This window comes from Catharus ustulatus, chromosome 2 (assembly GCF_009819885.2).
Source record: "Catharus ustulatus isolate bCatUst1 chromosome 2, bCatUst1.pri.v2, whole genome shotgun sequence".
NCBI classification, from domain to species: domain Eukaryota; kingdom Metazoa; phylum Chordata; class Aves; order Passeriformes; family Turdidae; genus Catharus; species Catharus ustulatus.
In genome coordinates, this window is record NC_046222.1 from 43,090,549 (window position 1) to 43,115,698 (window position 25,150).

The 25,150-nt window shown below is 37.7% G+C and overlaps 2 protein-coding genes across 4 annotated transcripts in view; one reads left to right on the forward strand and one right to left on the reverse strand.

Annotated features, from left to right (window-relative positions):
- Nucleotides 1–1,120: 1,120 nt before the first annotated feature.
- ANGPTL5 (angiopoietin like 5) lies at nucleotides 1,121–15,677 on the reverse strand. The gene is given in 9 exon segments (XM_033052875.2): nucleotides 1,121–1,464; nucleotides 2,406–2,591; nucleotides 3,608–3,728; nucleotides 7,999–8,099; nucleotides 8,875–8,968; nucleotides 9,334–9,396; nucleotides 9,398–9,438; nucleotides 10,437–10,584; nucleotides 12,259–15,677. Coding segments are annotated over 9 exon segments (1,176 nt in total). The 5' UTR covers nucleotides 12,361–15,677; the 3' UTR covers nucleotides 1,121–1,144.
- A 113-nt stretch (nucleotides 15,678–15,790) lies between these two features.
- CEP126 (centrosomal protein 126) overlaps nucleotides 15,791–25,150 on the forward strand; it is a 42,577-nt gene continuing 33,217 nt past the window's right edge. For all 3 annotated transcript variants that reach the window (XM_033052872.1, XM_033052873.1, XM_033052874.1), the window contains exons 1-2: nucleotides 15,791–15,891; nucleotides 16,670–16,795. In XM_033052872.1, the coding sequence (XP_032908763.1) occupies nucleotides 15,797–15,891; nucleotides 16,670–16,795 (221 nt within the window). In that variant the 5' untranslated portion in view covers nucleotides 15,791–15,796. The remainder of the gene's footprint in view (nucleotides 15,892–16,669; nucleotides 16,796–25,150) is intronic.

The following is a 25,150-nucleotide window of genomic DNA, read 5'->3' on the forward strand; positions in this document are numbered from 1 at the left end:
TTAATCCTTTTTCTGAAAACCCAGTTCTTCTTAGGACCTTCTTTTTCAAGCTGGAACGCTATAAATGCTGACATTTCATAATAAAAATGAGTAACTGTATTACAGAAACATCTAATAAAGTTTTAAGACTGAACTGTTCGAGTGAAGATGAAAGGTATTTATGATTGTAATCATCATTCCATATAATTGCAAGGAGACATATACAGTAATTTCACGAATACAAGCCGCACCAATTTGACCAAAATTTTGGTGGAAACCCGGAAGTGCGGCCAATATTCCGGGGCGGCTAATACATTAACAAAATTCTAAAAGCTGCCAACACGGAAGTGAGAGCCCGCGGCAGCCCCAAGCCAAGCTGAAGCCCGGCCGGCCCCGGCAGAGGTGGGAAAGCCTGGCAGAGGCGGGGCCAGCAGTGTGGGGGCGGGCGGCAGAGCCTGAGCCAGCAGGGCGGGGCAGGGGGGGCGGCAGAGCCCCGGCCAGCAGGGCGGGGGAGCCCGGGAGAACTGGGGCTAGCAGTGCAGGGGAGCATGGCAGAAGCAGGAAGGCCGGCGGGTGGGGCTGCCTGGCAGCGGGGGAAGCCCAGCAGAATCGGGGCCAGCAGCGTGGGGGAGCCCGGCAGTGCGGGGGCCTGCAGTGCCGACCAGGGCGAGGAAACGCGGCAGCGGTGCAGATGGGAGGGGGCGGCCGGCGAGCCTGGCAGCGGCGGCAGCGGCTGGCCCGCCAGCAGGGCGAGTACGTAAACGCAGCGGCGAGGCGGCCGGCATGCCTGCCAGCGGCGGCAGCGGCTGGCCCACCGGCAGGGCGACTAAACGCAGCGGCAGGGCGGTGCTGACGGGAGAGGGGGGCCAGTGAGCCCGGCGGCGGCTGCAGCACCACCCGGCCAGCCCCGTCAGCAACCATGAGCGGGCCGAGCCTTCCTGGCCCCACCCCGAGCCAGTAAAGCCCGCTATGCCGCGATCCTGTTACTAATTGGCCAATTTGTGAAAGCTGCGCACGGATTCTCGCGACGAACGAAAGTGCGGCTAATATTCGGGGTGCGGCTTATCTATTGACAAAGACAGCAACATTGTCGAGGCACCGGAAGTGCGGCTTATAATCCGTGCGGCTTGTATTCGTGAAACTACTGTACTTCTATTTTCATATGTTAATGGAAATATGGATAATTGGTTCTCCGAATTTTCATTGAAACTGATTTAATTTTTACTGGCTTTTTGTTCATGGTCCATGTATCCCAGTGAATCCCAGTTGCAAGGAATCTACCTGTGTAGCGATGAACACCATTAAGATTTGCAAGGCCACACTTGTTGAACCACCATCCAGTGTTATCACTGAAGTTACTGCAGCTCTTCACTGGCTGTCCTTTAATAGTGCACATTGGCCTGCATCCATCATTATCAACATCAAAAGTGCTGAAAGGCATGGAATTTTGGTTATCTTCTCTTCTATATCCTCTAAATGCATCACCTAAGTACAACAGATAAAACAAAACAATAAAAAAGTTATTTATGGAGAAATGTTTCTTACTTGATGCACACCTTGCAAACTTTTCCTCTGAATTCATTAGAAAAGTAGAATTCTTCAAAAGATGCTCAAGAGCACCAGCTAATGAGCTGCAAAAGTGCTAAAGATGCAGGAAAAAAAGAATAAAATACTGCGAAATATGGAAGTTGAAATTCAGTGAAATGTCTTTGTATTTTTGTTGCTTTTAGCGATGCATGCTGGCTATGAAGGTAAAGGCTTCTGCTCTCAATGACAGAGGAGGAGAAAATAAAAGTAAACAAAAGGGGTTGTAACTTCAGATTTTCCAGTAACTTGCCCAAAGCCCCAGAGTGAGTCATGAAACAAGATGGAATTATTAAAACACAAAGGTCAGTTATTACTGTCTATGTTTTCTTACTAAAGAACTTACTGAAGAAATAGTGTTTTTCACAAATACAGAGTAAAGCAGCAACATTTTCAGAGAGCAACTATTTCATTGATAATAAGGACCATTCTCCTATAACATGGAAAAAAGCAGTAAGATATGGTGCACACTTAGTATATTTATGCTGTTAGGAGAGGTCTGGAATTAATTTGTGTCTATGTGTCACCCAGCAACTGTTACACACTGTAGACCAGCTTTCTTCCACTCAGTTTCTTTCTCTATCCTTTGTACGTGACTATCTGGGCACTTCTGAATTATCCAAGGCATCATCAGGAAGACTGCCAATAATATCTGTTATGAGATAATGAGCATCTAAATAATTGTTCATAAATAATATCTGCATAATTGTTCATTATATACCAGAGTGAAACACATTAGAAATAAAATTTTTGAAGTTAATTATCATTCTTTTGAATGCATTTTTTTCATATTAAGTAAGGGAACAACTACTTTTAAATACTTCAAAGAAGGAAGCTCTTACCAGCATTTCCTGAATAATGCCCCAAATGGATCTTAAAAGAACATGCTTCATCCTCTATCCAAAATCCATCATATGATGCATAGGCATGCTTGTCATTTTCTGATTCCAAATCCACATAAAGACTGAAATGAGTGGCTTTTTGATTTACTATGTCAAAAATCTTCCTCAGTCCAAGCCAAAATTCTCCTAAAAGAAAAATATAATATATAGTCAAGAAATGGAAATTGTAAAAGAAAAAGTGATTGTTCCTGGTTTATTTCTTTCCTTCCTGAACCAAATGTAACAGAAGTTGTGTGATAGCTTATATTCCTTTGAATGACTAATGAAGGAACACAGTACTACTTCCCTAGGAAATCCCTAAGAATTCCTATGTGTGCATCATCATTTTCTCTCTGTAGTATTTTTTAGAAAACGTCCAGATGATAGATTTCAAATATTCATCTGCAATATATCTCAGAAGACCACAAAAACTGGATGTGCTGAAGATCCACTTGCATGAACAGAACTAAGTAGCACTTCCTAAGGGTAATACTGAGAAATGATAAATGTTAGCATTCTATGAAATGCAAAAAAAAAAAAATGCAAACCCTATTCTTGAAATCTAAGCCCTATTCTCAAGATTTGCTGTCTCCATAAATCACACTTTTAGCCTCATATGAGCTGCACTTTGTACAGAATAGCTGTGTGCTTCCATTGCAATTCCAGATAAACTTATGAAAAAGCAAATGGGTTAGGCTTACAGTATTAAAGGTAGCAATAAAAAATTAGTAGCACAGTTGTGTTGGTATAAGCTACTGAAATATTTCCATTGTTTCTAACTTTGCAAGCCCTATGTTGAAATATTAATTTTTCTCTGCTCTAAGGAAATATTTTACAAAAGTGATTTAAACCAACCAAGGCTTTTTTTTTTAATCTGAGAAGAAAGGAAATACAATCTATAAATTATTTCAAGCAGCAAATAGAATATTTTGAACATTGTTGTGAGATTGCAAGAGGTAAAGACTCTAGTGGGGTAACAGTCATTATTGGGAAGATCACACAACAGATTTGATGAAAAAAAAAATACTTAAGTAAAAATAAGACTTTTAAGAAACAAGAACTTCATACTACTAAAACTACCATGCAATTTAGTGGAATGTAGCTCATATAAAAGGAGGGAAAATGTGGGATCCAAAGCACTTTAGAGTATTTAAAATTAATACCAGTAAGGTCACCAAATCCATCCAAATATTCAGACCATGTTCTCTGAAACTGAACTATTCCATCGGCTCTCTTCTGAACCACGGTCCATCCACCTCCTCGAAAATCCATGTCACACAAAACCTAAAACAGGCATAGACATGACTAAGCATTCTCAAAGTAGATTTTTGAAAAACACATTTTAATTAAATAAAGGTGGACTATTCAGAGTTTTTCTAAGTAGCATACTTTTCAGATATCTTAAAAAAGAGCTCTGAGAAAATAAAAAAATGAAGCTGCATTATTTTCTTATATGTTCTTGTTGAACTGTTTGACTTGGTATTTCTTCAACCAGTAGAAACTGCTGTGTGTAATAGTCTGCTCATAACAGATATAATAAATAAGCTTTGACAAATGTCACTGTAACATTTATAGCATGAATGGGAAGCAACTTGCAATGTCATGTATTAATCAGGCAAAGTATCATTGATACAGGTAGCAACACTGAATAAATTTTTATTTCAGCAAAGCAAAATAGACACAACTTCTTATATGTTCTCCATCACCACCATGCCTTCTTCCATAGAATACTGTGTTTGTGGCACCTGGGAAATTTAGAGCCTTTAATAAGGGTGAGGAAATGGAAAGCAGTGATAGCAATAACCTAGCATATAACAATAATTTGCAGCAGCAAAAATCTCTACACAAGAAGTGGCCCCGATCCAGGGAAGTCCCAATGTGAACATATAACTGCCTGCAACTGAGCGGTACCACTGAATACATAAGATCAGCTCTCAAATTTATGAGTCTTTATGAGTCTTTGCTAAAATTTGTGCCCAGCAGTATGTCAAATGGCAGTGGTCCAGCTGCCATCTGCTCTGCTTTGGAATATCACATTATGTGGCACATTTTCTCCTCAGCCCAACTAACTTAAGATATGTAATTGACTTTCCTAAGTATATCCACAGTGCCAAATCTTGATCAATCTAACTGGGATTATAAAGTCTGGGAATTTAATGTAGAAAGATCATATTGCACATTTATACACTGCACTACCTAAGATATTCAAAGTAGTTCTAAGGGATAATATCCATAATGAGTGTTTAAAAACAGGGGTTCATTTTTGTCTCCAAATGTGACTAATATCAGGAGAATTAACCTGGAAAATGCTTATAGGTAGCGAGCCAGTAAGCTTCTTGAGTTAACAAAAGTAAGTTCAGAACATCATATTGGCTGGGATAACATTAAGCCGATTCACAAGTGATGGAGTAAAGTAAGAAATTTTTTTGACATTACAGGAAATGTACAAAGTGAAAAATGTTTCAGAAAAGAGAGATTTGCAGTCTTAGCCAGTTGATAAAAGTGGAAACTCGGTGTAAATCAGTTTAACCCTCAAAAACATTTGTGGCTGACTGAGCATTATATGTTGCACCTTCATTGCCTGTAGTAGCCAAATATTTTTCAGGAAACCAGACTTACTCCTTAGCAAAAAAAAAATCAACTTTGTAGTCAGAGCCTCTGTGATTTAACAATGTTGTCTCAATGAATGACAAGAAAGCAATATGACAGAGCTTCAACTTCATCTAATACAACCAGAGAGAACCTGGATCTCCAAGTAAGATACTTTGGGAAATTCTTGCAAAACAAATACTAAATTAATCATAGTAAGGTTCATGTGCATAAAAAAACCTGTGACCTTTATTCCCTGGAGAATCACATGCTTATTTCAGTCACCCAAGGAGTGTAGAACTGGAATAAAAAGAAATATAGAAGACTCCAAAACGAATATTTAGATGCAAATACCTAAACCTCACTCAAAATTACCCCATTGCCTCATCCACTGTCTTGAGAAGATGATTGCATGCTTGGCTACTCCTCTAACTATGAGTCAGAAATACTATGAGGAGCTCACTTGGTCACAACATCAATCTTCAGTCCAATACAAATCAGGGGGAGTGTTGATAATTCACAGAAGGAGCAGATACGGTTCTACATGAGAGGTCATCAGCCAGTTAAATACAGCACCAATACATACACCAGCTAAATAAAAATATTACATAGATACAGACAAATACAGCTACAGCTGTGTAGTTTTTCTAATCCTTTATGGAAATTTCGTAAAGCCTTACAATAGCTAATTTGCTTTACAGGTTGCTCTATATCTCATATCATGAAAGGTATGAAGGGCATGATTGTGTCAGGTACAACCTAAATTAAATGAGGAGGACACTTTTACTTAATATTTCTTCCCTTCCCATCCACAGTGCGTATAAGAGGTATATTCTAAGCAACTGCTTTGTTTGTCTGGTACAACTGAGAAATATCATTGATCTAAATTTACTAATTGAAAAATACATAAGAAATTTATCATGGTTCATTTTTCCAAAATTAAAATTGGTTTTAATCACCTCATGAATAAATGCTCAGGCAAAAGCCTATTTGAGAGTAACTTCCTGAGGTGACAGAAACCTGCCACTACCACTAAAGCTAGATAATCTTATTGCTCCTGGAATTCGGAGTTCAATCAGCCCAAGCATCAAAATCTATACTCACTTCTGAAAACATGAGGTATCAAACATGAAAAATAAAAATGTGATCACATTGTCTGTGGTCTTTAATGTAACTGATATCTTTATGCATATAATTCTAAACAAATTTACATTTAGGTTCCATTGCATAAAAGGGCATTTATTGCTGCAAAAGTCCTCATTGATATAAATTGTTTTGTGCTGGGTTTGTTTCCTGTTTTTTAGATTCTTACTATGGTTTTCTGCCTCTGTATTTCTTCTGATTTTGCTGGTCTGGAGAACATTTAGAACTCTTAGCATTTAGCCCCTAAAGGTGCTTTAAAATTTCTTGTTTATATTTTAATGTCTTTATATTTTTGTCTGTCATTTCTCATGTACTCCTTTTATGCTTCAACACATGAAAGAATTCACATTAAATAGCTTTCCTTAAAACAACATTCCTTATGGAACACATATTTTACATATTTTTCTGTGAGAGTTTTTTGGCACTGTCTTTTAAGTTCTGTGCTCCATTTACCAGACAAGAAATAAGACGCTAATAACTGCAAATATTCTTCTCATTATTTATTGTTGCCTTGTTCTTTTAATCAAATTGCTATGATTCTTCTTTTGTATTTCTGTAATCACCTTCAATCCAGAAGAAATTCTGAAACAGATGCATTTTTTGCTATGGTAGCATTTTGTTCACACTACAAATATGGTAGTTTTGTGAACACTGCAACATGTCTTTGCCTTTCTTTTACATGGAAGGGGTTTATTGATGAGTTACAGATCTTTTTCCTGAGCTCACTGCATTGTACTGAGAGCATTTTTATATCAAAGGTTGCAGAATCAAGTTCATTTTTCCTTTTGAGATGCTAGCATAATTCTGAAAACTTTTCTTAACCAGTTTAAGCTTCTTTTTGTAGCATTTTGAAGGGCTCCACTTGGCTAGAGAAAAAGGGATTCATCCTGCCTTTGTTACATATAAAGGAACACTATAAAGTTAGATATTAAACTTTGCGAGTTATTAGTTGGCTTAAATTCCTCATTTTTTTCAAAAAAATAATGACCTCAATCTGTGTAGCAAAGTTGAAGGTTTGAAAGCGTCATATCTGCCTTTCCACTATGCATAAGGTCTTCTCTAAATAGAACAAACCTGAAATGGATATAAACACATAAACCAAAATATTCCTTGTATTTGCAAGGATTTTAATATTCTGAGTCCAAGAAAATTAACCCAAAATTCCTTTCTAGATGAGAACAATTAATCTGAGCAATCACATAAAGTGCAGGCAGTGATAGGAAGCATGATTGCTGTAGTTTGTTTTAGGGATATATATCTTTGTCTTAGGAATATAAATCCTGCAAACTGGATAGGAAAACGACAATTTCAGATGCCTCTGTGCCTCAAGACTGGATTATAATGATACTCAGACAAGAGCTAAGCACCTATTCTTCAAACCAAGGCACATCTGCACCCTCACTTGGATGACTGCATCAGCAGAGTTCCATCACAGGAGAAGGCAATGTTATACAGCAGAATCACTCAAAATCTAAAAGTCCCATCTTAAAAGCCGAATGGATCAGTCAATTGCTCTTCAGTTTTCCATCTCTAAAATAAAAAAGAACAGTTCTTCTCCATATCCAAAAATGGTGCTGGAAAATACCTTTGGTTTTCCTCTTTGGCATTTTTCATTGCATATGAAAACTGACAATGGGGTCACAGATTAAATTACTTCATAGAAAATAAGAAACTTGTCAGAATTATAGTAATAGCAGACGTGCAGATGACTTTATACATTTTTCATTCATCTGTTGAGAAATTGTCATGGAAAACACTTTATTACAAGTATTCTAAATGCATATTCGCAAGCAAATTGTGACAATACTAATAAATGTATTACCTCAAAAGGATAATTTGATCCTTCTGGATGGATAATGTACAGACCACTTGGAGTTTTTGAAACTGAACCAACAGTATCTTTAACATGAGTGCAGTCCAAACCTAAAGACAGAAGGTATTCAAGGAAGTTCATTAGCAAAATATGTTTTATAAAATACAAATTAATGTAGGAATATTACTTTTCTTGGTGGAATGAATTATTTAAAACATAATTTTCTTCTTATACAAACTTCAAAATCATGTTTTGTCATGAATATATCTTGTGAATTAAAATTCTTTAAACACCATTCAGCTTCTAAGCAAGTACAAATGACACTGTATAGACAAAGTTCTTTTTAATCTTAATAGATATGATATATACCTATATGAAATTAAAGATTATGTATCTGGGTCAATTTGCAAATTTTTTTTTTCATTTTATTTATAACACCTGCACTGTGAAAAAGACATATTATCTGAGAAATTAAGTCTTTTTCCTACAGATTTTTGTATTTATACGTGCAAAAGCCTTTTCATCATAAAGTATACATGAAAAACATTCCACTGGAATAAGGATAATGCAAATGCAACTACACTTTATTTCATTGCAAAAGAACGTGCCATTCAGCAGCCTCAGTTCACTTACTAGCTGATAATCATACTTGGTATTTTACATAAAAATCAGCATGCTAAATAGGAAGCTAAGAGTTGTCAGTTGCAACAATTTAAAGCAGTATTTATGATAACACTTTAAAGCAGTTAAGTTTACAGAGTTTATATGATACTAACACAGGATAATGTCAATGTTACAATTGCTTACCTTTGCTTTTGTTAGCTCCTTTTCAATATGCAAAGACAAAAGGGGAAGGTGTCAAGACTACATTTGAAAAATACTTACCATGAGATTGAACTGCTTTATAAGGAAGTGGATCCAGATGTTTTCTCAGAATTACTGTGTTCAAAAGAACAATTTTGTTCATGAGTTCATTTACCTGCAAATCCAAATAAAAGATCTTTAATTGGGTTGCAATGAAAAAAATTTACATTCTAAAAATTTTTTTCTGACTCCTAATAAACATAATTTGTGTTGTGTAGTAATTTGTACCTATGTGAAGGAATAGTCCTCCACTTTCCCTACTGCAGTGTATTTCACTAAGTTGTGAAACAGTGTGCTTACCACTCCTCACAGAAATAGAACTCACACACTACCAGAGGTACAAGGACTGATGATAAGACAATCTAATCCTACTTATTTAATGACAATTTAATGGTTTAATGAACCTATTTTTCCTCAGAAAGACAACACCTGCTGAGAGAAATAAAAAATACAAATATTTCTAATAAAGAATAAAAGTACCTGATTAGAAAGGTAATCCAGCGAAGACTGTTGATCATCCATCATGTCCCTTACCAGTTTTTTTTGTACTTCTGGCATATTCAGCAAGAGAGCTCTGCAAATTTCCTTCAAAAGAAATATGTTCATCCACTTTGTTTTCATAACTCTAGAAATATTCTTGACTAAATGACAACATACTTATTTATGACATCTAAGTGAATGCTGAGGGTGTTTTACCTTACAGCACCTAAAAGTGAAATGAAAGTTATACAGATTAAAGTACCACAGATTAAAGCCAAAGGTGCTAAAAATTTCAAGCTTTTTGATTGCAGTAAAGATGATATCTTAAGAAGTGATGGCTCTTCTCATGTTTTGAAGAAGTAATAAATCTTATCCTTGGGTAAACTGGACAACCAGTTAGTGGATATCACATATATATAAATGTGTATGATAAAAGACAGATATATATATATATATATGTTTCTTGTCACCTTACATTTGTTCATTCATTGTACTGCTCCTGGTTTTTGCCCTGATGTTAAAAATCAAGATCACCATCATCATCATGATGGCATATAATTAGTAATACATATTTTAAAATCATATGTGAAAACCAAGAATTTACACAATTATTTTTGGAGGTTGATTGCATATTTTGCTGTGTAGTTTGTCAAGTTAGTGAATAGAGAATATCCTGTGTAAGCCTCTATAAAAGGTGAGGTAAAGTACACATTTACTCCCATGTAACTGCTTAACTAACTACCTACCTCCCACTTACACCCCCATATCCAGCTATGACATTTCAATGAGGAATAGACATCCTCCTCTTCCTCTCTAATTGAGAGAGTCACTGACATTCAGAGGCTGACAGATCTAGGTGGGTTGTGTGGCTGCTTGGGTTTGCCTGTCTTCACCAATACTTTGTCACACCAGCTGCATCCCAAAAATAGGGTACCCCAGATTTTCTGGACAATACACAGTTTGGGCAGCAGGGTCACTGGGCTGTCACATGTGCTCAAGAAGATGAAAAAATAAATTTGCACAGCATAGCGTAGCAGAGGAGAGGATTGCATAGCATGGCACTGCATAGCTCATCACTAAAAGTATTCTTTATGAATACATACTGCACATGTAATGTTTGTCCCCTCGTAAAATTTTAGCTTGAGCATCACATGGTACAAGGCATTGTTCTTTTTGATTTGAAATATCTGCAGATTTATTTTTCTCTTCTGCCTGGAGTGGTTCCTCCACAGCTCCAGCATTCCTTGTGTCCTGTTGTACCAAACAATGGAGGGGGAAATAAATTGAACATAAAGCACACATAAAATAGCTCAGTCTGTCAAAATGAAGTAGATTGCTTCACAGGACTTCCTTCAAAACCTGTTTTTTAAAATCTTTATCAAGCAATAATTGGCAGAGCTGAGACCAAAACTGATTAGCCGTATCTCACAAGAAAAAAGTAGTGTCAGAGGTAAAGAATAACCTCTATAAATTTAAAAAATACCACCACCATTTCTGGTGAGGTATTCTACTTGTGAGAACTGTAAGTGGGAGGCAAGAACTTGCAAATCCTGCATTTTAGGAATCACCATACCCAACAGACATCTCAAATGCTAAGGAACTTATTTTCACTGGAAAGGAGCAGGCTTTTGGATTTACCAGATATTAGTAAAATATTTTTACTCTTGAAAATCCCTAAATTTAGTATTTAATGCTGATCACAGAAATATTTGCATAAGTTTTTAACTCATGCACACAAGTCATCATGCAAAGATTTGAAGACCAACTCAGCATTAAAAAAAATATTTTAAATATTCTTATAGGGAAAAGAGTAAAGGGACAGTATTCATGGGCACACAATGGTCTGAAATAGTAACAATAATAGCACTAGTTACACGTATTACTGTTATTTTAAAATTATATTTTCATATTTAATAGTTTTTCTTCCATGGTGCCATATGACATAAAATAAAGGAATGCCTCTGAATCATCATTTAAAGAAATTACTAAAAGTCATTCCCAAAATATGTGTCATTGTCAAAAGACTAAGCAACATATTTTCATATGAGTCTTTGTTTGACGATTTCATAATCTCGTTCATATATTATGTTTTCAAATGTAAATAGGATCTTTAGATCCTATGTCAGGATTTTAATGAAAAACAAAACCTATTTAGACTTGAATACATCTTCAACATATTTGTTCTTTCCTGTTCCAGTTTTCTCTTTCTGGAATTAGTACTACACCAGCAAGCAGTGAACAGAGTTTTTTCCCTGATTTTTGCTCTTAAAACATTAAAGTAAAAATTACAAAAAAACTGTTAACAAAGGAATTTTTTAAAAAAAAGGTTTCTGAATTACTAGTATAATTGCATTTTGTGCCTGGAGAATGGTAGAGAAGTAAAAGAATGTTTCTTTAATTTTGAAATAAGCACAGAATAAAGAAAGAAAGATTATGTAAGAGTTATAAACAGATCTCTAGAAACTTATAAATAGAACACTTGAAAGCATGGCTTGTTCCAGGGCTATCACAGCTACTCACCAGATGTTCAATTAAACACTGTTAAGCAAATATTTTTAATCAATATTTATCTTTAGCAAAAGCCAACATGAAACAAGCAATTAAGTCTGATCTCAGCAATTCAAGCAAAAAATGACTGCCAAAAACCATAGTTACTCGGCATTTAAAGTCATGCAGATGAGATTAAAAATATGATGTAATAACTGAGCTGTGATACAGAACATTAACACAAAAATGTTCTAATATATTGAATTCCTAGAATTTCAATGTAGTTTCGTTTCTCTATCTGAAAATACCTGATTCTTCTGTATTTTCATATCTATCTTGAATAAGGCAATCCTTACTTTTAAAACATCTGTCACTTTTCTGTGAAATCACTCAGTTACATTTATTATCTTATCTAAAGAAAGTAATAGAAAATCTTACCTTAGGTGAACAAGGTTCGCCATTATTTATTACAGTCTCTCCTAAACCAAACAAAAAAATATTAAGACAAATAAATGAAGTTACCCTAAAATGGTGGTTCATCTTTTACTTGAAGAAATGCAAATGTTTTGATGAGTTTCAAATTTCTGTGGAAAGAATTGTACACTATGAAGGCCTGATCTAACTATTTGGGAATGTCTACAGCACAAAGGGCAGCCAACACATCACTCCTTTACTGCCTGGATTTAATAAACCAAATTTCAACTGCACAGTAGATTTTATATATTACTATTTGCATCCTGAGGAAAATTACTGCTTTTCACCTCTACATGACACATCAAACAGATATATTTTCATTGTGATAAAACTCTGACAGATTTTTTTTTTATATGCTATTTTTGAGCATTTGTGTATATTTGGCATGAGTGTTCTATGCTACTTGAAAGAAAAAAAAATAGTATTACTTGATGTTTTCAAATTTTTACCAAGTTTTTTATCATTAAAATTAAGGAAGCTGTATTGTTGTGATGGTAGTGCACCAGAACAGGCTGTGGAGGCAATTTTGGAATATGTCATCAAATAAATTCAAAATAGAAAACAGAAAAAACATTATTTTAAATTAGTACTTTGTATTGCATAGAAAATCTTTCACCAGGAGAATAACAGCAGTATTTTGGTCTCACTGGTAGCCCACCCATTTTTAACACAGGTACTGAGACTATCACTTAATACAACGATTTTTTTTCCTGTAAAAAAAGTCAAAGTACAAGAGAATGGCATGAAAAAGAGGAAAATTAAATGTAGTCTACAGAACCTTAATTAAAACTATGAGGCACTCACAGATTTCACACACTCAATTCCAGTACTTTTGTATCTTAATATTGGATCTGATAGTCTAACCAAAAAAAAAAGGTTCAGAAAGGTCCAACACATTTTGAGAATTTAGACACATTAAAGAATTTAAATTGTTTGTGATCTGGCTGAATAAATGAAACCTCAGCTTCCAGTGTACCACTGGGAAATACACTTTCTAAAGGATCTTCAGAATACACTGTTCAACTATACCTTACACTGGTACAAGAAGACAATATTCCAAATTTGTCTTGATAATGTGTTTCATCTCCACCTCTATCTAAAGCTGGAATGCACTGGAAATAGCTTTTGCTACAAGATTTGTTGGGAGCAACCAACATTCGTTGGGAGTGGGGATTAATACACTTTTTAATCCAAAGTTTTCTTTAAAAATTAATAGTTAAATGGTACTAAAAACCTGTAACTGAGAGGATATTCAACTGCCTGTGAAATTCTGAACAACTTGGCTCTTCTGTATCTCTCAAAATCAAAATTTTAAATTTTCCTGAAGTACCACATGGTGCATAATAGTTTTCCAGTATGAGGCTCACTAGGGTTCAATTAGTGCATCAGTTGATGCTCTCTCAAGAAGATGCAGGCTGTGATCATTAGTTCAGTCTCACGAAGAAAGTGAAAAGATTTCCATGGTTCTCCATATATCACATTAAGAGTAAACAAATAGTTTTTCTTCCTCTTTCTATGCACATAAATAGGCAGTATGACAAATTTCAGGCAGGAATGGTTAAAATAGAACTTTAACTTCTCCCATGCAGTTGACTACACAGCTTGGAGAAAAACTATAGAACATCAGCAAATTAATCCACCACTGGAAAAAGAAGGAAAGAAAAAAGTGTTTCTGCAGCACCACAGCTATGCTTGAGCCTTTAAATAAGACTTGAAATAAATTCAGAATCCATCCCACAAAGTTTTAAGAGCTGATCTTTATCCTTCACTCAAATATCAGTGTCCAGCCCAAAGTAAAATTTATGAAAATTCCTTCAAACCAGCTGCCAGAGCAGGACCTTCCATTTTGTAACTACTTAAGATCAGGTTTCTTGCTGCCCCAGAATAATCATACCCTTCTGAATTACATGGCCCTCAGTTTATCACCTTCTTGTCCCACAGTGTGAAAAATGTGAGGTTACTCATGAAATTATCCAATAACTGTAAAGGAGGACTACAAACACTTAATAAAAAAGTAAACAAGAGAAAGACAGAAATATATATAAACACCATACTTAGTTCTGAATCTCTGAAGGTATCTTAAGGTGAAGCTGCAAGTTGTGCTGTGTTATATCAAAATTTTCAGTAAATCTAAGAAAGCTCAAATTCTGTCAGTGGCATATGTTGACCATGATCTTCAGTCTTCCTACAAGTGACATGGGCCCAAATTCTGCACTTTCCCAGCTCTGCCTCAGCTTGGGTGACTCGATTCTCCATTCTGACAAAGCCTTCTACTGCATCTAAGCCTTCTACACACATCCTAATGAGCACATTTTATCAGGTAAACTGGGATTTTAAATGTATGTGTGGCTTGAAAAGCACACAGTGGTAAATTGACAACCACTTTCCCCCCTTGTGCAACACAACAGGGCAGATAGGGCAACGAAGTGATGAATTTGGGGTTGGTTTTCTGAGCTAAAGGTGAAAGACTTCCATTTTAGGGTCATCTTCTCAGTTGCAGTAACAGGGATACTATTTGGCAAGCTGACCACCACTGGTCTGGACTGTAAATTGTTAACAGCAACACCTACTTCCCAAACTGTGCTACAAATATGGGGGAGAGGGTCTGTGAAGAGAAGTATTTTACAAATGCAGAGTACTATTTTTACCTTCCTAGTCAAAGACATAGAACAGCTGCACACTGAGGAGGAAAAAAAAAAAATTGGTTTAAACTCAAACACACCAGCCAAGAAATGTCTCGCCAGGAAATCACCAAGGCATTTAGCCTGTTGCTGACAGCTCATCCAAAGCAGGGCAATATCCCAAGACAACACACCCTGCTTTGCTTAAATTTAAAAAAATAAAGAAAGAAATAAAAGAAATAAAAAAGTTTTGCAGTCTTAAGAACAAACGAGGATTTTTGTTTTCTCTTTTTTTTTTTTTCTTTCTGTAACTATACTTAGGGACTTTCAAATATTTTTCTGTAACATTCGTCATTTTGTGCACCAACAGATGCACAGAAAACCTTTCGGTGGTTGTTGTTATCGCTGTCATTCCTACACCCCGCGGAGCTCTGCAAACCCGCAGGCGGGGCCGGGGCCGTGTTTGCCCGCGAGACCTCGTTCGCTCGGCCCCCGTGTGTGTGCCTGGGGCTTTCAAAGGTCATCCCCCTATAAAGCACAGCGCTGCAGAGCATGGAAGGCCCGGCGACAGCCCTGTCACGGTGTCCGGCCCCGCTGTCCCGCGCCCGCGGGCGGGGAGGGCGCGGACGATTCCCACGCGTGGCTCCCACCCTGACACGGGCACCCACAAGGACCGGCTGTCCCCTGCGCCCGCCTGGAACCCGCAAATGCCGCGCCAGCCAAGCCCTCTCCCCTCAGGCCGCTCCCCAGCGCCGCGGTGCCGCCCCGTTGCGAAGGAAGCGGCGTCGTTGGTTGCTACGAGGCCGGGCGGGAGGCGCAGAGCAGCGCGGCGGGGCCCGGCGCTGGCGGCGGAGCGGGCCCGGCGCTGACCCGGGCGCTGGATGGAGCTCGGCGGGAAGGCCGGCGAGGCGGCGAGGGGACAGCTCCTGGCCGGGGCCCCGCAGGACCGTGCGGGAGGGCGGCGGAGCGTCTCTGTGTATCCTTGCTGGGCCGGGCGTCTCTCGGGGCCGGCGCTGTGGGGCCCGTGTGGGGCGGCGGCGGGGCCGGGGCGGAGATGGCCCAGCCCAGCCCTGCCCCGCGGTCAGGGACCGCCTCAGGGGTGTCTTCAAATTAAAACTTGTGCTCTGAGGGTTTTTAACTGCCGTGGGAAAGTTGGCTTCTCGAGAAAGTTCGGAGTTACCCTGTTTCCCGTCTTCTAGGAGATTATGCCAGTAGGAATAGTGTTTTCCATCCTAACTTGTGGATTCTTGTTTTTTGAATTGTAGTGGTAAGAACTACTGTCACAAACTCTTAAGGTCGGCCTGCACACTGGTACTTAAATAATTACTGGCGTGATGCAGGACTGATCTGGTTCTGTGGAGAACTTGTATTTAGTGATGTTAATCAATTTTAGTGTAAACAACTAGTCCTTTAGGCTGTGGGGGTGTGTGAGAGGTGGTGTTTACTATTTAACATTTTCCCTGTCATGCGTGCATCCTTATGTTACAGGTTTAGAAAACTACACAAAATGTCCCTTCAAATGAATGTAATAAAGGTGAGATTTTTCAGCTGGTGGTATGAAAGATGAGTGCAAAGCCTCTCCTAAGATCCCTTTAAAAAGTAAAATGCAATTACATTTTTTCTGGATCAGCATAAAGTTAGTTATCTATAACATACAATTATGGGACCTATTCTATATAAGGTCAATCACACAGGCTATTCTATCTTTAATGAGCTGTTTCATCCAGTTTCTATTGTCCTTAGCATAGTCTTAGGGCTAGAGATTTGATATTTCATTTTGAACAGGATTTACAAGAGGAACGTCGAGTATTGAAAGAGGATCAAAAAATGCATAGGAGCAAGGCAATGAAATATTTGATGGAGACAAACAGAAGAAGAAGGCAAGTAACTAGGGTTCCTTTAATGTAGGATTGTAAAAAAAAAAAAAGAGAAAACCAAAGCAAAAAGAGTCAAAACCTTGAGACAGATCTGTATATCTCTACTATCATGTTCACTTTGATAAATAGCTCACTGCTTTGGCCTAGACAAATGTAAGCTGAAAAGTTTCCCCAATCCAGTTGCTTGCTGTAGGACAAATAAAATATAAAAAGAGCAGTATTCTATTTACTCGCTAATTTTTGGAAACTCACTGTAGTCACATCTCATATAAACTAAAGGTAAGTAGCACTTTCGTCTTGTGGCTCTGATCTGCATTTCTAGTGTTTTATTAGCTTTGATGGATGTATGAAAAACGAACTCAGCTGTACAGCGTGGGCCAGCAAAAGGCAGTTGTTGCCTTCTGAAGTGTGTGCTTTTCTGTCTGCATGGCATAACAGCTGCACAGCCTCCCCTTCATGGCCAGGCTATGTGCTCCCACTTCCCAGTAAACACAAAGCAACATTTTTCTTGTACAAGATTATACTTATAATAAAGTTATTTTGTAGTGACATTTTAAACAGTGCTTTGCATAGTTTGTCTTCTGCATACATGACAATGCGAAACCATGAAGTATTCTGTGACAAATGGATTAAGTAAATAATGCACTGAAATGTCTCAGTGAAGTGCTATAAGTAGTTTAATGGGCATAGAGGTCTTTTCCCTCGCTCTGAGGTGGTGCTCACACATACAGGGGGCTCAGCTGTGTGTACTGGAGGGGCAGATGGGTTCCTTCTTGCAAGCCCCCAGCCTCAGACCAGCTTCCTCTGCCTCTTGTTAACTGGTTAATGCTCCTGCCCCACAGTTCCCCTATCAGATGACTTCTGTTGCACAATGTTTACTTATTGGCATATGTTCATAACTCATTGGCATATGTTCATAACTCATAAGAGAGGTGGTATACATCGTTTATATTGCCATTTAGCCTAACAGCATGTGCTATCAACTTACCTTTTGAAATACAAAGAAAAATGAAAGAGGAGATATAATCACCTGCGAGTAATTAAAGACAGAATGCAACCCACAACTTTTGCAGATAATAAACTGAATCTCGGTTGAAAAATTAAATACCTAATTTCATTTTCTGGAACAGAACCACTGTAATACTACCCATCTCAGATGAACACTGTTTATTGTATTACTGGTCTTGAAATATTATACTCTAATGTAAAAGCAAATACCAGACAACCTGCATATTTTTGACAGACTGGTGTAGTTAAAGTAATACTCATGGATACATAAATACATTTCCATATGTATTTCATTGCATCCTTAAGAAACACAGTATAAATCCAAGTTACTCAGGTGAACCACTTAAAAATTTAGATACAGTATTCATAAAATCTAGTCATTTCAGTTTGTAATAATTGAGAATGGCATAATTATTAGCACAATAAGCAGTTCAAATGGAAATCTGTGGTAACAAGTTTTCTCCTAATAACTGAAAAGGAGTGAGTTGTTTAATGTTAGAAAGGTAGTAAGTACATACAGTATTATAAGCTGTGACATATATAATTAAAAATTGAGGGTCATTGCATATATGCAAGAAAGTAATTTGAAAATAAAGTTTCTTGAATGTAAATATTTTTCCTTGGGAGTTATGCAGGTAGGAATTCATTGATCAGCCTTCAGGTCAGGTCTCAAGTCTCTATGAGCCAAGTTCCATTAGCTTTTCTTACACATGTAAAGGTGTTAGATATGATGATGGTTCTCCAGGGTAGCATGATGTTTTTAAGCTCCACATTTTCATCTGGCAACACCCAAAATTGTCCCTACCAGGGCTTACAGGCATGTATTAGGAGTTATTCTTGGCACTACTAGTGTATGATTTCAAAAGAGAATTTGTATCTTTTGCATTTTTTTATATGGAGAGTGTGAATGTTCTACATCTAACCTTCATCTAGAATGATTGAGGTTGAAAGGGACCTCTAAAGTCATCTGGTAGAACACCTCCACTCAGAAAGGGCCTCCTAGAGCTGTTTGCATAGGAATAGCCTTTGAGGTTCTCCAAGAATGGAGAGTTCACAACCTCTCAGGGCAATCTGTGTCAGTGCTGTCATCCTTACCTAAAAAAAGTATTTCCTGATATTCCAAAGGAAACTTCTGTGTCTCAGTTTGGTCCTGTCACCAGGCATCACTGAAGATACCCTGGCTCTCTCATCTTTGCACCTTCCTTCCAGGTATTTAAAGACATTCCTTTGAGCCTTCTCTTCTCCAGGTTGAACAGTCCCAGATCCTTCTGTCCTTTCATCATCTCTGTGGCCCTTCATTGGACTGTCTCCACTCTGTCCATGTCTCTTGCACTGAGGAGCTCAGAGCTGGACACAGTCCTTCAGCTGTGGCCTGCCTAGTGCTCAGCAGAGGGGAAGGATGACTTCCCTCTACATGCTGGCTGAGCTTTGCCTAGTGCAGTTCAGGATATCACTGACTTTGTTTGCAGCAAAGTTGGTCCCTTCTGTCAGGTAACAAGTGCTACAGCATGAGAGGAAATGGCCTCAAATCGTATCAGGGGTGGTTTAGATTGGATACTAGGAAAATTTTGTGAATGAAAAGGATTGGCAGGCATTGGAGAAGGCTGCCCATTGGAGTGGTTACATGTGGTACACATCAAGACATGGTTTAGCAGTGGACTTGGCTGTGCTGGGTTTGTTGTTGGAGTTGATGATCCTAGAGTCATTTCTAACCCAAATGATTATACGCTTCTTTGTCTAATGAAGATGTTAAAGAGGATTTGGCCCAGTACTGACTTTTAGGGTTCACCACTATGTACTGGCCTCAAGTAGGACTTTGTGTCACTAATCACCACCCTCAGCCTCACCATTCAGACCGTTCACATTCCACCTCACTCTCTGCTAATTCAGCCTGTACAGCAGCATCTCGTTTATGAGGATCATAAGGGGGACAGTACCAGCAGCATTAGTAAAGTCCAAAGAGACAATACAGTCTCATCTACAGGACTGACATTTCTTTATAGAATTTTATTAAATTGCTCAAGCTTAACCAAATTTAGTGTCAACTTTAAGTTTATACATTTTTTTACTAAAAAAGTAAAAGCAATGAATTCCCTTTAGATAGAAGCACTAGTGAAGATACAGGAGAGTTTCTGTTCTCTCCTTAATCTTGTGTCATTTAGGTTCATTTTCTTCATATTACTTTGTGGAGGAAAACTTTTCTGTGTGTTTTTCTTTGTGTTTTTTTCAGGAACCTCCTTTTTCAGCAGACCTCCTTTAAACAAAGTTGTACCAAAGCACTTTTTAAGTTAATGAGTCCTGCATATGCATGTTCAAGATTCTTGCAGATTGAGGTCTTCTGTTTTCAATCTTTTCTATATGTACTTGTAATGAAATTTTCCCTGACTGTCTACTGTTGATTTGTTGTAAATACTTCTAAAATGCAGCACCTTCAGCATTAGAAATACTCATCTTCTACAAGCTGTTAATTGGTTTAGTAGTAAAAGACAAAAACATTACTTGCTCACAAAGAGCAAGGATAGCTTTGGAATTAAAAGTCTCAGTAACTTAAATCACAGATGTTTTTCAACCCCCCTGATGTCATCTGGTTTTTTGCATCTCTTGTACTGACCAAGCCCCTTAGTTTTGTGTTAACAGCAATAATTCAACACAGCAAAAATCCTAGCCTACAGTTTATACAGGTTGCATAAGTACCAAGAAAGTATTTTCTTTATTGTTTCACTGATACATGAAGTTGCAATGTCAAGATCAGATTAAGAATCAAATATTCTCTGGGGCACTACCTGGCACATATTTTGTTTAAATAACAGTATTCTGGAAATAAGAGTGACTGGCTAAGTACATACTTGGTGCAAATGAACAGGATATCGTATTTTATGTTTCTGTAACACACTGCTTCCTAAATACCAGCTGTCAGTTCTGTTGGGGACTATAGACTTCATGCTGTTACTGCTCGGTGCAAAATGTGTGTCCCATTTTACTGTGATGTTACTGTCTGCAGGTAGCTGGTTCATTCTGGAAATGCAATTGTCTATGTGCATTTTAAAATAAATCTTACAGTCAGTTACCTTGGTTCAGCATTTTGAATTTCCTTGATAGCTAATCCATCTGTTGAAACTGGGGAAGGAAATCTATATGAGTTTTCAATCTATTCCCAATCAGTTGTTCTTTCTGTAATACTTTATTTTCAACATAAGCACAAGCTCTGTGCTCCACCTACTGGCTGATTAACATTGAATATTTAATAAAAGCCCTTTAAATCATTCATCAGTTTTGTTGATAGAGAATGAAAAGCAGCCTACAGCCAAAAATATGAGAACAATGTCAGCACTTGGTAAAGAGAGAGGGCAGAGTATTAAGAATTTTGTATTCCTTTCTACATTAGAATGGAGCTGTGAAAAGTAGGTGATCACTGTAACCAGAAATGCAGTATTACCATTTCTGATAATGGGCCACAAGATTGTGCTGAATTTGCAAGGCCTTGGAAAAGATGCTTGCCAAGCTTGCTCTCTTTGAACTTTTCTTGACCTGACAGCAGCTTTGTTTTTCTTGGTTTAGCTGTAGCAGCAATTTCTCTTAGAGACCAGGTGTCTGTGGCTAATTTATTTTGCCTTTGTTTATCTTTTTATTGTATGACCATATTTTTATATAGATAGCAGTAAGAACCAGTTATTCTATGCAGAGAATGAGATACTTATGACTCTGAAATAACGAAGCAGTATAGAGAAATGCAGTCCTGTTATGATAGTAGAGGCTTTGAAAACTGGAGGTGCAGGATGTGGCATGGAGGAGTACAGGCAGGGGATGGTAAGAGTTGGCACATAGGCTTGGCACTGGATACCCCTTGGCTATACTCACTAATAGTCAGCTAAAGAAATGCAGAACTAGTCCTGACAAACATGGCTTTAGAGATAACAGGGAGAGAAGAGAGAGGAGAGGAGAGGAGAGGAGAGGAGAGGAGAGGAGAGGAGAGGAGAGGAGAGGAGAGGAGAGGAGAGGAGAGGAGAGGAGAGGAGAGGAGAGGAGAGGAGAGGAGAGGAGAGGAGAGGAGAGGAGAGGAGAGGAGAGGAGAGGAGAGGAGAGGAGAGGAGAGGAGAGGAGAGGAGAGGAGAGGAGAGGAGAGGAGAGGAGAGGAGAGGAGAGGAGAGGAGAGGAGAGGAGAGGAGAGGAGAGGAGAGGAGAGGAGAGGAGAGGAGAGGAGAGGAGCAAATGTAAAAATTACTCCAAGTGGATCCTAAGATGAGGGAGAAGAAAGCATTTACATGAAGATCCTGTTGGTCCTGCTGAAGGGTCTCCAGATGCTGCCAGTTAACTCTGCTCCAGCACAACCAGAATGAATTGCAAGCCTTGGGATGCAAAAGACCAATGCAAGAATGAGCATCGGGAAAAGGAATGGAAACGCAATGTGTAAATAGCACTTCAAACTGATTTATCACTATTATTGAGCCCTTTTCTGTGTAGATATGTTCTAAGAGTATTATTATTTTTCATAACAATTCTGGATTGATAATACTTGGACTCTTGAGATTTGATTTATGTTAGCAAAAAAAATATGCATGACTATATAAGGTGTGCTTGGGTTTCGCCTGTGAACAAGACTTGGAATGTGACAACTGGTACACAGTGCAGGCAACCCTCCTGTGGACCTTTGGGGTGTATTGCAGGACAGTCTCTGTGAGACAATAAAGTACTGTAAGGGATCATCCTTCTGAAGTCTTGCAGCTGTTTCAGGCTGTCTTATTGTATTTGGCATATGATAATCAAAGAAGATGAAGGAATAGATTTAATATGTGTTCCTGGTCTTGGTAAGTTGATTTTTGGGCAATGTCCACAGATCTTTTTGAGGACATAAGGTTGCTTCCTGCTTGCCCGTGAAGGGAATTTTGAGTGTGAAACCGCATTCTAGCCTTTTCTTGAGCCTACTTTAGTCTTCAACCATACAAATATCTCCCTACCTCAGTTTTAAAATTACTGTGCACTGTTTTGCAACATGATATGGCAATGGAAGAATAATATCAAGTCAGTATCATAAAGTTCCTTTCATAGCATTCCATACACATTGTATATATTTCATTTTTAATTATCATTTTCATCCAAGGCAGTAGTAAGTATTTAGTCCACCTGGGAATGTAGCATCTATCACTTCACTGTGAAGACAATTTTATAAAATTATCCAGGAAGTAGTTCCACCATCTAGTCATACTGTTTTTTACATAAAAATGCCTTCCACATAATGTCTGTATATGTGAGACAGCTAAGTATTTTAAGTTTCGTATTCCAAATTCTCCATAAATATTTTGGCAGCCATTTCAAAAATTGCTGCTCCAGTGGGTTGTTTATAGTAGACAGAAAAATTGGGTTAAAAAAACACCAGTCAGGAAATTCTTCTGCTAAATATCCATCTTAAAGCCATACTCTTTTGCCAATGTTACATCTGTGATACGAACCTAAGTTGGTGGCTTAAGGAAAGTGCATGAACAAACATTTTCTTTAATTGTTTTTCTATAAGATGTAAATGTGTATTTTTAAAATTATTTATTTTATAATGCACTGGGGTGTTACAATTTACATTCTGCCAGGTTGAGAAGTTAATAAGGCTTCACTGAATAACTTTAGTGCATTTCCTTACATTAAAATATGATCCTTTTTTGTCCTTCTTGTCTTAATCCAAAACAATTGTGATCATTACGAGCTGTGCTAAAAAAGACCTCTTGCATCAGTATTTGGGCCTGCTCATTCCCAGCTATATGGAACAACAGTCCTCTTTTTATTACTTGTTATTAGGAATGTGGAAGAATGCAGCTAAGTCATATTCAAAATAATATTTAAAAAAGAAATACTCTGTCAGAATTGACTTTTTTGCTTTGTGGAGTTATTAGCTGGAATTACTCCAGGTGTAAAGTTGTAGAATTTCCCACATGTCTGAGTTTAACAACTATAGTTCAACTAAAGGCCTTCTTGATCAGCTTCTAGAGATATTAAAGGGCATCAAGAAGAATGTGTTTAAAGTACTTACGAGGATAAGCAAGTCTGTTTCCTCTCTTGTGATTTTCATTCAGTCAAGATAAAATTGCAGATTTCTCTATTAGATTTTAAGGTGAATGAAATTCAGGAATACTGAAAGTGGACAATACTGAAAGTGGACAACTTTTTAGTTCTAACATGCTTTGACAGCTATGTATGTATGAGTTTTCTAAACAGTGAAAGTTCTTTGTCTCTGTCTGCTATGCTTTGGCTTCCAAGTGGATTAAAGTGGATATTCCTGTATAAGTGTGTACTTGGGAATTAGTTGGCAGTTTTTTCTGATTTTTTACTATTGTGCAATTATAACCTTTAAGCTTTCTAAAATAAAAAGTACCTATTTCAAATTATTTTTATACTTGTTTTCACAGGAGATCAGTCATCACTTTGAAGGGATAGAGAGGGTCAAGTTGAATATTTCAGTTTTAACTTTTTCCCTGAAAAGCAAAGGGAAGAATAAATAAAATAGCTGGAGTTAAGGAGTAGCTTTGTGAAGTAGCAGCTTTGCTCCATTAAGCAAGAACTATGAAGCAACTGCTAGTGATCAGAGTTATGGGAAGGTATCTTATTGTGATGAGAGAAATTAAGAACATATGGCTAAACATTTCTTTCCACTAATGCTGGCTAGAGGGAGACCCTACTTAGTGTACTAGTGACCTGTTAAATCACATTTCTAATACACAGATGGGAAGCTCCCAGCTGTAGTGATCTTTGCATGGCAGGCTTTCAAAGTTTCATGTGAAGACCATTACTTTTATAGTATTACTGCTTTTAGACTAGAATTTTCCAGGGATGGGGCATCTATAACCTCTCTGGGTGACCAGCTCCAGTGTTTCACCACACTTACTGTAAAAAATTTGTTCCTCATGTCTAGTCCGAATACCCTCTTTTAGTTTAAAACCATTAAATATGAGTTGCCTACATAGGCACAGTGCCAATAAATATTCTGGATATATTTCACTCAGGGAGCTAGTTTGTAAGTAAAACTTGATGATTCTGTCAGCAGGAGGAAAGATTCCACGTAGCTTCATAAAGCTCATGCCTACTGAAGGAAACTCTTGTGATGTTTTTTTTTTTTTTTTACTAGAGTCTACTTTACTTTCCATCCAGTGAGAAAACATATTTAACATATTTTTTTATAATAACAGATATTGTCAATTATAGTTTCATGTTACTTACTGTTTTATCCCATTTTTGCTGCCAAACTGATTCTTTCAGGAAGATTCTTAACAGCTATGACTTGTTACTTACTCTTGCATATTTATAGATAAAAGCTGTAGTCCTTTGTGTTATTTTAAACTGTAACTTTTAAACTGTTATTATTTCCCC